The sequence below is a fragment of the Dermacentor variabilis genome, chromosome 11, assembly GCF_050947875.1.
Source record: "Dermacentor variabilis isolate Ectoservices chromosome 11, ASM5094787v1, whole genome shotgun sequence".
Taxonomy (NCBI): Eukaryota; Metazoa; Arthropoda; class Arachnida; order Ixodida; family Ixodidae; genus Dermacentor; species Dermacentor variabilis.
Window position 1 is genome coordinate 61,984,601 of NC_134578.1, and position 14,063 is coordinate 61,998,663.

The 14,063-nt window shown below is 45.0% G+C and overlaps 2 protein-coding genes across 11 annotated transcripts in view; one reads left to right on the top strand and one right to left on the bottom strand.

Annotated features, from left to right (window-relative positions):
• Positions 1–14,063, top strand: part of LOC142564865 (uncharacterized) — a 92,735-nt gene that overhangs the window by 63,775 nt on the left and 14,897 nt on the right. For 7 of the 10 annotated variants that reach the window (XM_075676048.1, XM_075676051.1, XM_075676049.1 and 4 more), the window contains 4 exons: positions 547–702; positions 1,669–1,788; positions 10,056–10,208; positions 11,095–11,196. In XM_075676048.1, coding sequence (XP_075532163.1) covers positions 547–702; positions 1,669–1,788; positions 10,056–10,208; positions 11,095–11,196 — 531 coding nt within the window. Of the gene's footprint in view, positions 1–546; positions 707–1,668; positions 1,789–10,055; positions 10,209–11,094; positions 11,197–14,063 lie in introns of all 10 variants that reach the window. The other 3 variants (XM_075676045.1, XM_075676047.1, XM_075676050.1) reach the window with 3 other exon arrangements.
• Positions 7,823–9,797, bottom strand: LOC142564410 (uncharacterized). The gene is made up of 3 exons (XM_075675404.1): positions 9,106–9,797; positions 8,831–8,993; positions 7,823–8,238 (listed from the first exon to the last, which is right to left on the bottom strand). Exons 1-3 carry the CDS (start codon positions 9,278–9,280, stop codon positions 7,824–7,826), a joined length of 753 nt encoding a protein of 250 aa, XP_075531519.1. The 5' UTR covers positions 9,281–9,797; the 3' UTR covers position 7,823.

The following is a 14,063-nucleotide window of genomic DNA, read 5'->3' on the forward strand; positions in this document are numbered from 1 at the left end:
GCGTAACGATGCATCATGATGGAAATTCTAAGTGGCAATCCCCAAAGTTGAAATAAAAAAGAAACAAAAATTAAATACAGGAGTTTTCCATGTGTACGCAGTACACCTTTGCATCGGCGTTTCGTCAAAAATTAAGGTTACTGTTGGATCAGTTTGCTCAAACGGGAACTGCTCAATCGATATGCAAATGAGGTCCAAAGCGTGAAGTAATTTTTCGTTAACACTACGAGCATTTTAATTAATGTTCTGAAGTGAATCTGCATGCCTTCTCCAGTTTATCTCTCTCTGACAATATTTCTATTAAAGCCCGTTGCCATAAAGCTATTATTGTGCAAGAGGTCATCGCAAAAATTTACGGCGGGGAATTTTCACGTTCCGCATGATACTGAAGGCAACTGGATAATAACGAACAACTGCTATGAACGACGAGGTTTGCAGAATCGATTTCCTTATTATCCAATATTAGGTCCTTCATGCCTGGCAAAGCCACCTAATTCATGTACACTGGTGAATCTTATCACTTACGAAAGAACGTTTTCAACGCAGGCGCAGCCCAACAGCAAATCGCAAATGTTACGGCAAGCAGTGTTCTAGCCATGGGGCCCGCGCCCAATTCCGGATCAAGTGCGGGTGATCTGCCGGCTCCCTCACTTTCAGCTACATCAACGGGCACAAGCCTGGTAGAACACCCACTTGGAACAGGCAAGTCGGAATGCGAAATTGTTTTTACATTTAGATGTCGAATTTTGACACCTCTGTAGTCAACAGGCAGTAGCCAGATAACATGTCAACATGTCATATATTGCAAATACAAAAGGACTTATTGGTACTGTCACATTTTCAGAGCCAAGGCGGAACTAAGAACCTGTGAGGAAGCATCCATGTGAGCTCCCATCAGGCATGAAACTTGTGGAAAGCATTCTCATTAATAGTGTTTAACACAGCTAACTGAATATCCCGTAAAAACTAAAGCAAATAAATAACGCAGACGTGTCGAGAAAGTATGCTTGTGTCTACCAACTCTTGCTTTCACCTAAGGAACGTACCTTTATAGTTTATAGCTCACTTGCATTACTGTCTGCAGCCAACCTTTCCCGCTACGAGGACAAAGAGAAGAAATCGCCCTGCTATCATGCAGGATGCCAAAGGTTCGTCTCGTGGTATCAATGAAAATGTTATAAGAGGGTGGTATGCTCTGGGCAATACATTTTTTGCAGGCGGCAAAAGTTGATTCCCGAGACCCTCCCACGATGCCTAGTAATTCGGCAATTACGGTACAATGCCAAACTTAAATAAATACGGCGAGAACGGTTGACGCTTTATGAAAATGAACGTAGCGATTAGACGTTGGCCAAATTGCATGGTCCTCTTGCGACTAGGCTGTGCAGATATTGAGGAACGTAAAGGAAAAAGTGCGAAGGCTGTGAGCTTTTATATTTACTGTGCTTACCAGAGCAGGAGATTTCCGTTATTGCAGGGGCCGATCGACGATTTGTTCAACAGTCAGGACTGTCACCAAGATTTCTGATAAAGGTAGTTCCTATACAAACAGAGAAAAAACAGCAGACGTCACTCTTAAGTAAAAGTTCGCATTGCGGAAACATGTTCTTCTTTAAATTCAAATACGTTGGTATCTTGCTTCGGGAAATGAAATGTGTGTTTTTGCAGCACAAGTGTCTGCAAGCTCTTCGCTGAGTAGCGCACAAGTGAATGGTAGCCCAGCAGGTCTGTTGACGCCACAAGTTGGTGTAACTGGTGCAGGTGCCGTGGCTGGGCAAATAACAATAGGTGAGCAGCGGATAATTTCAGCAGTTTATAGGCTTGGTCCCCATCTGAATAGATCATGTTTTTTTCACTCCATGGGTTGGCCTGATGCGGTGAAATAAGGTGCAGAGGTGGCATGAGAAATATAACCTTTCCTGGGAAACATGGACAAATGCACATAAAATCACCCAGGAAAACAGTACCACAATCTTAAACTAAGCAGAAAAAGCCCCTTAGGTAGCAAATGAAGAAATTAAGTGCTGCGAAGGTTCTACGCTATTTTGGTGAAATACGATACAGCTTAAAGCATTTTAGACATACACTTTCCGAGGGCGATGCTTTCTGTGTTGTTCTGGTGCACAGTATTTAATCAAAAAGGAAACTTTCAGAAGAAACAAAAGCCTCTGAGAAAAGAGAAGTAAAAGTATAAAATATACAAGTATTCCGTCAAGAAAAAATGCAGAACATCCAAGGTGCTGTTCGCATCCAAGCAGCCAAGTTTTCCGTAAATATATAATGAGTGCTAAAACACGTGTTTCTGTTTATGCTATGCGGGTGCAAAGTGCTTCAGGTATTAGACTATCATGGCGTGGCGCACAAGCATGTCGTATATGAATAGGTTACGTTAGCCTTTCTGAGACACCTTATCCCTATTTATATCCTTTATGCCACAGAATATTACACCATATTATACACGTTATGTATGTCCACATTTTGAAAACGCTTGATGCTACGTACGAACAACCCATTAAAGCTGTTCATATGTTTCACCAAGTGTCCTAAAAGCGAAGCTTTTCCTTGCAAACCTCGCCGGGTTTTGCGACTGTGGCCACGGCCTGACTGCTCTCTCGCCAAATAGTTCAACCTGCCACGGAGCACGCGTCCCTCGCGCACCGCTGTGTCGCTCGCACCCCCACCAGGTGGCTCTTAAGGCTCTGTTATACTCCGACGTTCTCGGCGCGCGGGCGAGCGGCGGTTGCGGTCGGATACGTCACGTCGGCGACGCCGCGCCAGGCGCAAGTCCGGCGCTCTACACTGCAACCACTTCCGACGCGGCGCAGCGGCCGCAGCTGGAAAAGCGCATGCGCAGTTAATGCGCAGAACGTCGCGCCACCTGTCGTGAACCCGCGAAACAATTTCATTCGCCACTCGGAGCTGTGCCTGTGGAGTGTCTCCCTTGTTTCGTACGGATTTCGCGCGCGTTTTTCTCCGTTTGTGATCTGCTTCGTATTTGTTCACGGCGATGGCGTGGACATACCCCGTACGAAGGAACATTATTCTTCATTTGTTGGTACATCGTCTGCGTCGCAAGAGGAAGAGGTCTCTCTACATAAGAGAAATCTTCGACAAGCGTCCGGAGTACGGCGAGTACCACCACCTCGTACAGGAGCTGCGGCAGAGCGATCCTGAATATCACTTCAAGTATTTCAGGTAAATGAAGGCGAGTTACATAACACCTGTATTGCTTTCGAGATTGTGTAGCTCGAGCACGCTGAAATATGTTGTGCCTAATTTTCGTGCATTTCTTGAACGCAGGATGACAAAGGCATCTTTCGACAAGTTGTTGAGCCTTGTCTACGACAGGCTTATACACCCTCGGACGCACAGGAGGCCTATCTCTCCGCCAGAAAGGCTTGCGGTGACACTGAGGTAAAATATATGCTTTTCATAATTTCCTAGAAATTAGACAATGCGGTGTTGGTGGTGGTAAACATTTCACCTGTTGACAGAGACAGTGCGGTGACGTGCCGACGTACGTGCATAGTGTAGTTACAAAAGTTACCTTTTTTTTTCTTCACATCTGCTTCAGAGGGCACATCGTATAATTTTAAACTCCCCATTGACACTGCCCCTCAGACTGTGCTGGTTTAAAAATCTAAAGTGCATTTCGATTACTGACTAATTTGTTTCATTTTTGGCACACATAATGTCCGTCGCAGCTAACAGTTCTTTCCCGAAAATATTTTTTCCTATTTGAAGTTCCCAATTTTTCAAAATTTCAAAAAGTTCTTAAACATCCATATATTTGCTTTCCTGAACTTCCCCATGCGTTATATTTAGGCAAATACAGCTCTACGTTATTGGTTTTTATTTTTCGCTCAGTTGATTGCCCATTTTTCACAAATTCTATAGTAGGCCGACACACCGACAAACCATTTCTGTTACTATGTGTGGCCCTTGCAGTGTTTGTGAAATGCGATGTATTTATTTTCAAACGAACCTTATAATGATGTTGGTATCAATTAATTTCATTGTAAACATAGATATGAAAATATTTCAATAAGTAAAAAAAACTGTTCTATTAACACTTTTTCAGATTCCTGGCTACAGGAGGGTCCGTGCAAGATATTGCCATGAGTTACCGAATGCATGGATCGACGGTGTCAAACATTCTGAAAGAGACACTGCCAGCAATCTGGGAGTGCTTGAAGCCCCTTGTGCTTGCACGTCCAAGTGAACAGAAGTGGCGGAAGATAGCAGCAGAGTACAATGATAAATGGAATTTCCCAAATACTATAGGCAGCATTGATGGAAAGCACTTTGCTATCAAATGCCCCAACAACAGTGGGTCCGACTGCTACAACAATAAGGGGTTCTACTCATTACTTATGCTGGCTGTAGCAGATGCTAGTTATAGATTTATTATGGTGGATATCGGAGCACAAGGCCGATTTTCCGATGGTTCTTTTTTCAAGAAGAGTCCCATCGAGACTTTCTTTGAAGAGGGAGCATTGGGGCTCCCTTCCGGAGTTTCCAAGTGGCCAGTGTGTTTGGTTGGAGATGCAGCATTTCCATTGCGCACCTACCTGATGCGGCCCTACCCTGGTAGGAAACTAAATGAGGCAAAAAAAGTCTTCAACTACCGCCTCTCCAGGGCACGCAGATGTATTGAAAATGCTTTTGGCATTTTAGTGTCACGATGGCGGGTTTTTCTTGGAAGTGTGGAATGTGAGCCAGAGCTTCTCAGCAGCATGATTGGGGCTGCTGTCTGTCTGCATAACTTTCTGATGACAGACACTGCATATTGCCCTGATGGTTACGGTGATAAGTCATGTGGGGAAACAATGCATGATGGAGAGTGGCGCCACACTATCACCCAAATTGGAACCCAGGCACCACCATCAAACAACCGCCCCACTTCAGCTGCCATGGCAATGAGGGACGAAATAGCAGATTATTTCATGTCTGCAGAAGGTTCATTGCCGTGGCAGTTGAACGTTGTCAGGCGGTGCTGAAATCCCAGTTCTCTCCCTTCATCTTTTGTACCCCTACAGCTTCTAATGGTTAAACTGCACCACTTTGTATATATGTATATATACACGTATTTGCTTTTTATTTTTCAGACGTATTGTATAACTTTTTCCTCTTTCAGTGTCATAACAAGTATTTTGGCACCTGTAATTATGTATGATTTCACCCTTACTACTATTTCCTTTCTTGAGCTTTTTTTTTTCTCTATTTATGGTGAAGAACTACAGGTTTTATAGCAGTCATATGCCAGTGATTTGTCTCACTAAAATTGGAATATGAACTGTATTTTACATGTAAGCATATGTACTTTTTTCTGCATTAATGAGAGAAGGGGAACCGAAGGGCTCGATTTTGTTAATCATGTGTGTGTGATCTTTTTTTCTGCAGTGTCACTAAAGCTAACCCCATGTGCTTCTAAACAGGTCTGCCTGACAGGTTAACTTCAGGCCCTCCTTCTGTGCATGTCATTTTCACATGAAGTGTACATCACTGTGTTCCGTGAGCAGGTTGCTTAAGTAGTTACAGCATGTACATAAACAGAAAACATCACATAGAAAAAAATGAAATTTAATGAAACGTTTAGAATGAAGCACAAAAAAGCAAGATCAATTACATTTAACGATCTATTCATAACAAGACTTATATCTGTACAACAGAGATACAAAATGCTACAAGTGCAAGAAAAAAATGCAAGGACACAGAAAATTTCTTTTGGATGTAGTATATGTGTGTTTTTTACAACTGCCAGTTGGCACTGCCCTTGTCCTTTCTCTTTTACATGTGGATATTGCATTGTAATAATCTGAATAAATATTATTTAATGGCAGTAAAAACCCTGAAATATGTGGGACTTGGGAATGAGACATTCATCGTCACAGTGGAATTGAACATTGCAGTCTTACCCTGTGCGCTACTGTCGAAACAAATGCAGCTGTGCAATAGAGAAATGCTGTACTTTCGGTACTATATGATGCTCAATACACCTTGAATGCAACAGAAATAGAGTAATTCATTTAGTGCACAATAACGTGAGAAATAAGTATGAAATATGTAGCACATATTACAAAAAATGCCCATATTCAAATAACAAAACAGTAATGCAAAACAAGCGCATGAAATAAATATTGCACTTTTCTGAATCGGCATGCTGAAGATGCCATACAAAAGACAAATACAACTCTTGATTTAATGCAATAATGAAATCTGGTATAGTAATGGAATACACATGACTATCAAGAAACAAGTACCCGTAGTTACACACTATGTGGTGCTCAACATCAAGTTCTACCTCGGATCACGCAGTACAGTGATTAAATAATGGATCTGGTTAAGGCATCGACCCAGTTAGATGTTGGTCTGGTTTACCCCTTTATAAGGTGCGAGCTCGGCACGTCTGTCACGTGCATACACAAATAGTAAAACTACACTCAGAATGACTAGAAATGGAATAGCAACTTTCAGGCCACTTTGAGTGCTGCTTTTGTAGAATAAAAGGAGTACGCACTTGTACCAATCACTTTGTAAAAAGACATCAAATGTGGTACGTATCCATACCTAAGTATTTTTGGTGTATAAGGAAGCTTGCATTGAACTTGAAGATTGCTTCAAGAAGTATTGAGCCAGCTAACAAAAAAGGCTGAAAAGCTCAACAGGTTTTGAAATAAACATTTTGCTGCCAATATGAGCCTTGTCAAACCGCACACCCGCACATGTAAAAATACTGAGAACACCAAGGAGGCCCATTAGTGAAAGATGAAAACACACTGCATAGTGTATTTGATTATTGGGGAGTATTCAGCGTGCTAAAATATGGTACGTAGGTGCACACTTGTCCATTCATCGGCACTTGAGAAGAGTGGGATGATTATGACCCCGTAAGCCATAAACGGTTAAATGAAGTGTCACTGAGTATGCAAAGGAAGTGAGCTAGGAGGACGCAGTTTTGTACTTCGTGGAAATTGGGTTTAATATTGCAGCGTTAATATTTGTACTATTTTATCACACCATTGGTTAACAGCATATCACAGCCTACATCGCAGAATATCACAGTCTACGCATATCACATCACAGCATATCACAGACTTATATCTCAAGCAATTATGCAGTTCTGGAGAAGAAATGAAAATGATAAAATTGAGAATTTTGTATTCTTTGTATGAATAAGCCAGATATTAACCCTTTCAGACACTGATTTATCCTATTGGTTGAAAACTTGCTTTCACCACATTTCTTGCATCTTCAGAATCATAGAAAGTGTACAGCTGCAGGAAAGAGCAATAATTTTCCATTGTTTGGCGAGTTTTGTCAACTTTAGAGAATGTGAACTCTTTGCAAAAACTGATACAGCAACATCAAATACGAGGACATAAACTATTTCCTGTTTTGAAAAGCTTGAAAAGCACTTTTCCAGACACTTAAAAATTATGCCTGGTGCATGACATTCTGAAAAACAATGAAAGTGAACCCGCCACATACAGTATACAGAGACAGTAAAAACACCCAACTGTCTACTGTCCAAATCATTTGTTAAACATTCTGCTTGTTATTCAAAATTGCAGCATAATTCCATTCAGTGTTTCAAGATGTACGCAACACATAATATCATTACTTTCATCAGTGCTTTTGTCGTTGACGCACTATCTTGCTTTACACAATTGTGTACACACATGTCTGAAAGGGTTAAAGCGTAGCACTAGTAAAAAACAAACAAATATATGAAATAGTTAACATAAACAAAAAGCTACATGCACACCTCTTATATAGTCTATTGGCACCTAAATAGAAAAATGCATTAATTAACTTTCAGGTTAATCAATTTCTTCTTCCGCTTCTGCAATGAGCTGCATAATTTTTACTTTGCATTTTGATGCCATCTTACGTGGCAGCTTGTCCAAACTGAGGCCTATAGACAGACCAAACGCCTCATTCTCAGACATTTTTTTCTGAAGTTGGCCCAAAAGTTCATCTTCGAAGCTCTCCGTCTTTCTTCTCTTATTTTTTTGCTTGGGTGGGGCCTCACCATATCGCTCAGTTACCAATGTTGTTGGTACTGCCAATGATGCCGGCGTTGTTTGTGGTGGTAGCTCAGGTGGGGCATCTAGAAAACTGTCATCTGCTGATGGTGACGGTGGTGTGGTGCACAGTCCTGTCAAGATGCTTTCGGCGGTCTCACCAACATCATCACTGCCCGAGTAGGACGGGGCTTCCATGCTGCATGTAGTTCTGCAGAGAAAAGGCTGACATTATTCGAGGAAAAACAGGTGCGAAATTGTAAGGCCAAACAAAATTGGTTTTGCAGCCATTTCATTTGGCTGCGTCGCTCTCTGAAAATGCTGAAGGCTGCTTTGGAGGAATAATGTTGTTTATATAAAGAGAATAATATCGCTGTAGACACTTTAGAAAAAAAAAGTTTTAAAAGTCGCGTGCACAATCGTAGTTAACCCGACTGAGACAGGCAGTTCTGTAGTCGTAATCAGTGTTCAATTTATAGTTTTGTGCAAACACTAAAGCGATATTAGGAAAATAGCGCCCTGAACATCTCGTACTAAAAAGAAAGAAAAGGGCAGATGCGGCCAGCTCCAGCAAACTCATGTGTCTTAAATTATAACGATACGCATTTGAAAAATGCAAAGCGCCAAGTGGATCACAATCGCGTAAAGAGCAAGGTAGGTTTGCTTCACTAACAGCAGTGTCATGCGGCGAATTTTTAGGAAAAGAATAAACGTATGATTACGGAATACAGCCATCAAAGTAGGCAAAACACTAAGGAGCAATGAATGTTATCGCAGAACTCTGAAAATGCATAATAACTCACTTTCTCGGACGGCCGCAATCTCTGTAAAAGGCCATCGACTCGGCGAACTCCCACGCTCGCCGAGAAACATAGCCGCTGCCGCTCCTCTTTGTTTGTTCGATTGCTTTCAATTCCCGAGTGTAGCGGTCCCTCAGCCGCTTCCAGAGTTTAAGACACTCTTCAACTAAAACAGGAAAAGCAAGGCATAACAACAAACGGTGATTACATACCAGGTTCGGAGAAGTATCCACTTTTGAGTATGTAGACAAAGTATGAGTACGTAAAAATCGACGCACCTGTCGAGAGGCCGGCGAACGAACGGATCAGCTCCCAGGCATTGCTTTTGCGATCCACATCGCGATAATCTAGCCGTTTCGTGTCATACACACAGGGATGCTGCTGTACGGCGTCCAAAAATCTCTCAATCACGGAGCCAGAGAAGTCCACCGCGTTTCCGTGAGAAGCGGCCATTTTGTACTGGCGGTGAGTAGCTACCGCGACGAGAGAGGGCGCTCGGTGCTGACGTGTTCGGCGCGGCCGGCGCGAAATGCAGCCCGCCCTATTCGGAGCCGGACGACGTCCAAGCACGTCAGGTGCCGCCGGTCACGTCGGCGGTCGGGAGCCGTCGGACTGTAGAGGGTGGCGCTTCAGCCGACGTAACGTCGCCATGCCGCGCGCGCGCGCGCGCGCACGCTACGTCGGAGTATATCTGCCCCTTTACCTTCGCGCTTCCGCGGCAGCGGCGGCGCGGGCCGTGAGGGGAACAAAAAAAGAACCAGAATGCTCGTCCTCGTGCATTCGTGGCTTCATGCTGATGAGGAAGTAGGCAATTTTTGGGGGAATACAAGGGACTCGAATCGCACTACGGACGTATGCGCATGCTACCCCTGAAACCGTTACGCTTTCAAGGCTTCCGTCGTGCTCGCTACTAGTGAGCAACTCCGCTTAACAAAAGGTGCGGTTTAAATTTTTTTTCCGTCCGCGCGTGTGCGTGCTAGTGTTTCGACTCTCTATGCGCCCACGCAAAGTTTCGGTGTATTAGATTGAAACTCGTTCTATCTGCTGCATCTTTTTTGTCAGTAAACACTTTACGTTTTAATGGTGATCTGTCTGATTTGTTTAGCTGGCAGGCTTAATCGTCTGCTTAGTGCTATCTGCATTGTTTTCACTTGTCTTCCTTGGATCTAGCGCAACCTGCAGGTTTTCTCCACGAACATGACATATTTACTGAAAATGCTCAAAACAGGTAGCACACAAGGATCCGTTAACCACGCTGGGAGCGGTGTCCAGGGATCTGGTTTACGAAACAATTCTAACGCACCTGGAATCGAGAAACCTGGCTCGTTTGAGCCGATCAAACCCAGTGGCCCAGGATACGGAGCGCGACAACCCGGCGAAGGTATACGGTTATCCCCTTCTTCCCCCCCCCCCCAAAGTAAACTCATTGTGGCTGTAAATTGAATCTGCCCCAACTTCTTACAAATGCATTATCAGACCTAACAGAGAGATCGCTGAAGCCAAATGTGCTCCTCGAAGACTCCACGAATAGAAAAAGATTGCAACCGAACGCATGACGAAAGAAGCCCTTTCATAGGTGAAATACAACTTCCAAGAGTCGGAAATATTTGTATTACACTTATCACTATATGGACTCTACACTATTATTACACTATATGGACTATATCCTATATTATTGAGATTACTTCGGAATATAAATGTACATGATATCCACAAGATTAGCATGGCTTGCGCACAAGCATGTCCCATCTGTATAGAGAAGCTGTTCTTCCAGTGATGGTATCCATTCTGCAAGGGAAAGTGTATATTGCTCTTTTTTATCTGGCGCTAATATGTTGCATAGCTGAAAAGTAAATTGGCGCAATAAGAGACAAAGACACAAGAAATATCATAAAAGCCAACAAACACTGATATCAAGGACAACATATGGGAAATTACTTGCGCCTAATAAATGAAATAAAGAAACCATAAAATATTTTTAATGAAAGTGGATGAAAAAGCAACTTGCCGCAGGTGGGGAACGATCCCACAACCTTCGCATTTCGCGTGCGATGCTCTACCAATTGAGCTACCTCAGTGCCGCTTCCCCATCCACTTCCTTGGGTATTTATGTTTTCTAGTAAACCCCTTGGAATGTTAGCCAGCGCCACTACTCACAGACCTTGGCGGCGGACAAGGTCTGTGAGTACTTCAACTTTGTATTCGCTGGTTGTAAGCATCCACTAAAGCATATGTTTCAGAAAAGTATACAGGTGCTATTCTTACAGGGCAAAATGAATCGACGGGTTCCGGAGCCTCCGGCCAGACGACCACCGTGACACAGCAACATCACCAGAGTGACAAAAAATTATCGCTGAAAGATGCATATGGTGAGTAACGCCTCTTCGGCTCATGCGCAATATGATGGTTAATATTTCTAACGCAGTGTACAAAAAGCAGGTAAATTGGAAACCACTTTTATCAGAATGCTTATTATTATGAGTGGTTCATTGATATACATGCAGTCAACACTGTTATACAGGGCAAATTTACCACCGACGATGTACTGTCGAAACCGATCCTATGCGAAGCATTTTGAAGGTAGGTGAATGGCGAAGCAAGTGCTCGGGTTTCAGAAAAGCATTAAAAGGTGAATGAACGTACTTGTGTAAGGCGAGAAATTATGTTTCTGGCGACAGCACCCAGGCGAATATTAGGATCACGAGAGCAAGATCAGGGTCCATAGTATCAAAATCTATTTCTTTTATTCCATCTGAGAAATAATCTAATAATGTGCCAAACCGCACAAAATTTTAACCTCGTGCTTTCTTATGTAATACACCACCTACGAGGTAGGCTAGAATGCGAACATCAGATGAAGTGATTGGATAGTGCTACATGACCGTGCACTAACCTCACTGCCATTCTCCTTCAAAGCGGTGCTAAATCACGCAATATCCTTTTCAGCAATCGATCAAATTAATTCACTGCCATTTAAACATTGTTTGCAGATTTCCACGGCTAGTATCGTTGTATGAAGAGAATACACCAACCGTATTCATTTCATAGCTCTCCGCAAGCCTGGAAATGTTTGGTAGTTTCTACAATTACTCCATGTCAACCTGCATGCGTGCCTCGTCGGACGCTTAGTTTTGCGGCAATTGCTGTTTTAGGGACTACCGAAGTGCTTTCGGGCCGTCGATGCCATCATCGTGCGTTCTGTGCATTAGATCGTTAGATGACGTGCAGATAAGCGCGGCGCATCTGACTGCAATGAACCAACAAAAACAAGTGGACGCACTCTCGTGCTCCATGAAATTTTGATCCGTCTGGTTCGGGGCAGCATGCTCGCTTCCAATGCTGATAAAAGTGCTGCGCGCCCACTTGTCCAGCGTCTCTCATGAGGCGCTGTGCCCACACGACGCCGAATTGTGCCCACATGGGCACTTCTACATAATAATAGTAAATACTGTTACTGGCTGCCGCAAACACCGACGGTCTAGTGTCCGTCTCATCTCACGGACCCCCACTGTGCGATGCCGACGACGTCGCCCCCAGAGTTCATCACGCCACCGCTGTGGTTCGCGCCTCTTGCTGCGCAGCAGACGCTGTTGCGCATGCTCCGTCGCACCGTGTCGATTCCAAGTGGTGGTAGAAGACCGGGTGTTGGCAGAAGCTGCAGCGTAATGCGCACCTTGCTAGAACTTTGAATGTTTCGTCATCGAGTGGAAGTGTCATTTCTTTCTTGATCGCAGAGCTTCTTAGCGTCACGCAGGCTGTGTAACCACTGTCCCACTGCGTCAAAAGGCTGCCTGTCCATTGTTTACTACAATTATTAGTGAAAGGGAAACAAACGCAAAAATGTGGCGAGTTGGTCTTCGGGGTGATGGCTGCAGCCTGGAAGAGTATAATAAGGGAAGAGGGCATCGCAATTTTTATTTTCGCAGTTCCGAAATCGGCCGCTATGCTGCTTGGAAGGCCCGCCGGTCGATGCTCGCGCGATCACCTTCCAATTGATCGCGACTGTACTCACTGATGATCCCAAGATCAGCAGGCATCTCGACTCCACAAGCGTCTCCCACATCGCTTCTGCATGCCGTTGCCAATACACGGATCGGCCTTACGTGCACGATCGCGTTCGCCCTTTTAGGCACGTTTATAGACCGACATTATCGGCGCGCGGGCGAGCGTCGTTCGCGGTCAGTCACGCTACACCAGTTGCGCTGCGCCAGCCGAGATGCAATGCCCTCTATACTACAAAGCTAGCGCCGTCGGCTACTATCTTCGCAGCATGCGCAGAACGTTCGCCAAGTCGCACGCCGTCCGCAAAAGCCGTCTGCGGAGTTGTGTTGGCGCCTTTTTCTTCGCGCGCAATGCATTGTGGTGCGAGAGTTCCGCCGACTCCGACGCGCGAATGGCTCTGGAGCCATATCGGCGCCGGGCCCGTCGGGGCGCGTCGGAAGCCGCCGGTTACGTTGGCCGCGCCGGTGCGCTGTTTTCGCCGGCGTGACGTAGCGTGCGCGCGCGCGCGCGTTACGCCGCACCTAAACTGCCGTTCGCGTACGGCAGCCTCTTCTGCCGCGCGCTGCACCCGCAGCTTACCCATGGTGACGGCAAGGAATTGACTGCGTGGCGCACGTAATGCAATGCAGATATATACAGTTCGTCTGGGCAGTGTGGCGTTGAGAGATCTTTCGTTAAAAAAGGGCCTAAAAACTTTTTTTTTTAGACATTAAGGCACGCCCGTGTTCACGCGCACTTGCTGTCTCCAATGAGCGGGGAGGCTCAGGTAATGGCCACAAGGTGCTGTCATGCCTAGAAGACAACTTGCGCTTCTAGAGTTTGTACTCATGCGCTACTCTTGCTGAGTTCGCCACTTCGCGCCGTTATCACGCACTGAGAGGCCGGTCAGTCGACGCGGGCGCGGTACTGCGAATGTAAGCTGTAGTGGTGTACAGTCAACAGCAAAAGTTTGCGGGATGCGCGAGCGCGTGGCAAATCGACCCTCCTCCCCTTCTAGCGGTGAACCCCTGGTGTCGAGACCGACGCCTGTACGCATGCGCGTCCCTCCGAGACTGCAAGCGTGCATGTTTCCGCGCTTCCTCCTTGCGCGCCGGCGATATCCGAATGTAGCCGCGAGGTAGCCCTCTTGCGATATGCGCTGTGGCGGCTTCGACGGGCAGAGCTTCGTTTATACAACGGAAATCAATTGTCCCCCATTTTTGTCTTGCCGGTCTCCTTCTATAGAGCGCGTCTT

Coding starts and splice junctions, on each gene's coding strand:
- LOC142564410 (XM_075675404.1), bottom strand. CDS start 9,280: ATGGCCGCTTCTCACGGAAACGCGGTGGACTTCTCTGGCTCCGTGATT. Junction 8,994..9,105: donor GTTCGCCGGCCTCTCGACAG/GTGCGTCGATTT, acceptor TTCCTGTTTTAG/TTGAAGAGTGTCTTAAACTC. Junction 8,239..8,830: donor GATTGCGGCCGTCCGAGAAA/GTGAGTTATTAT, acceptor TTTTCTCTGCAG/AACTACATGCAGCATGGAAG.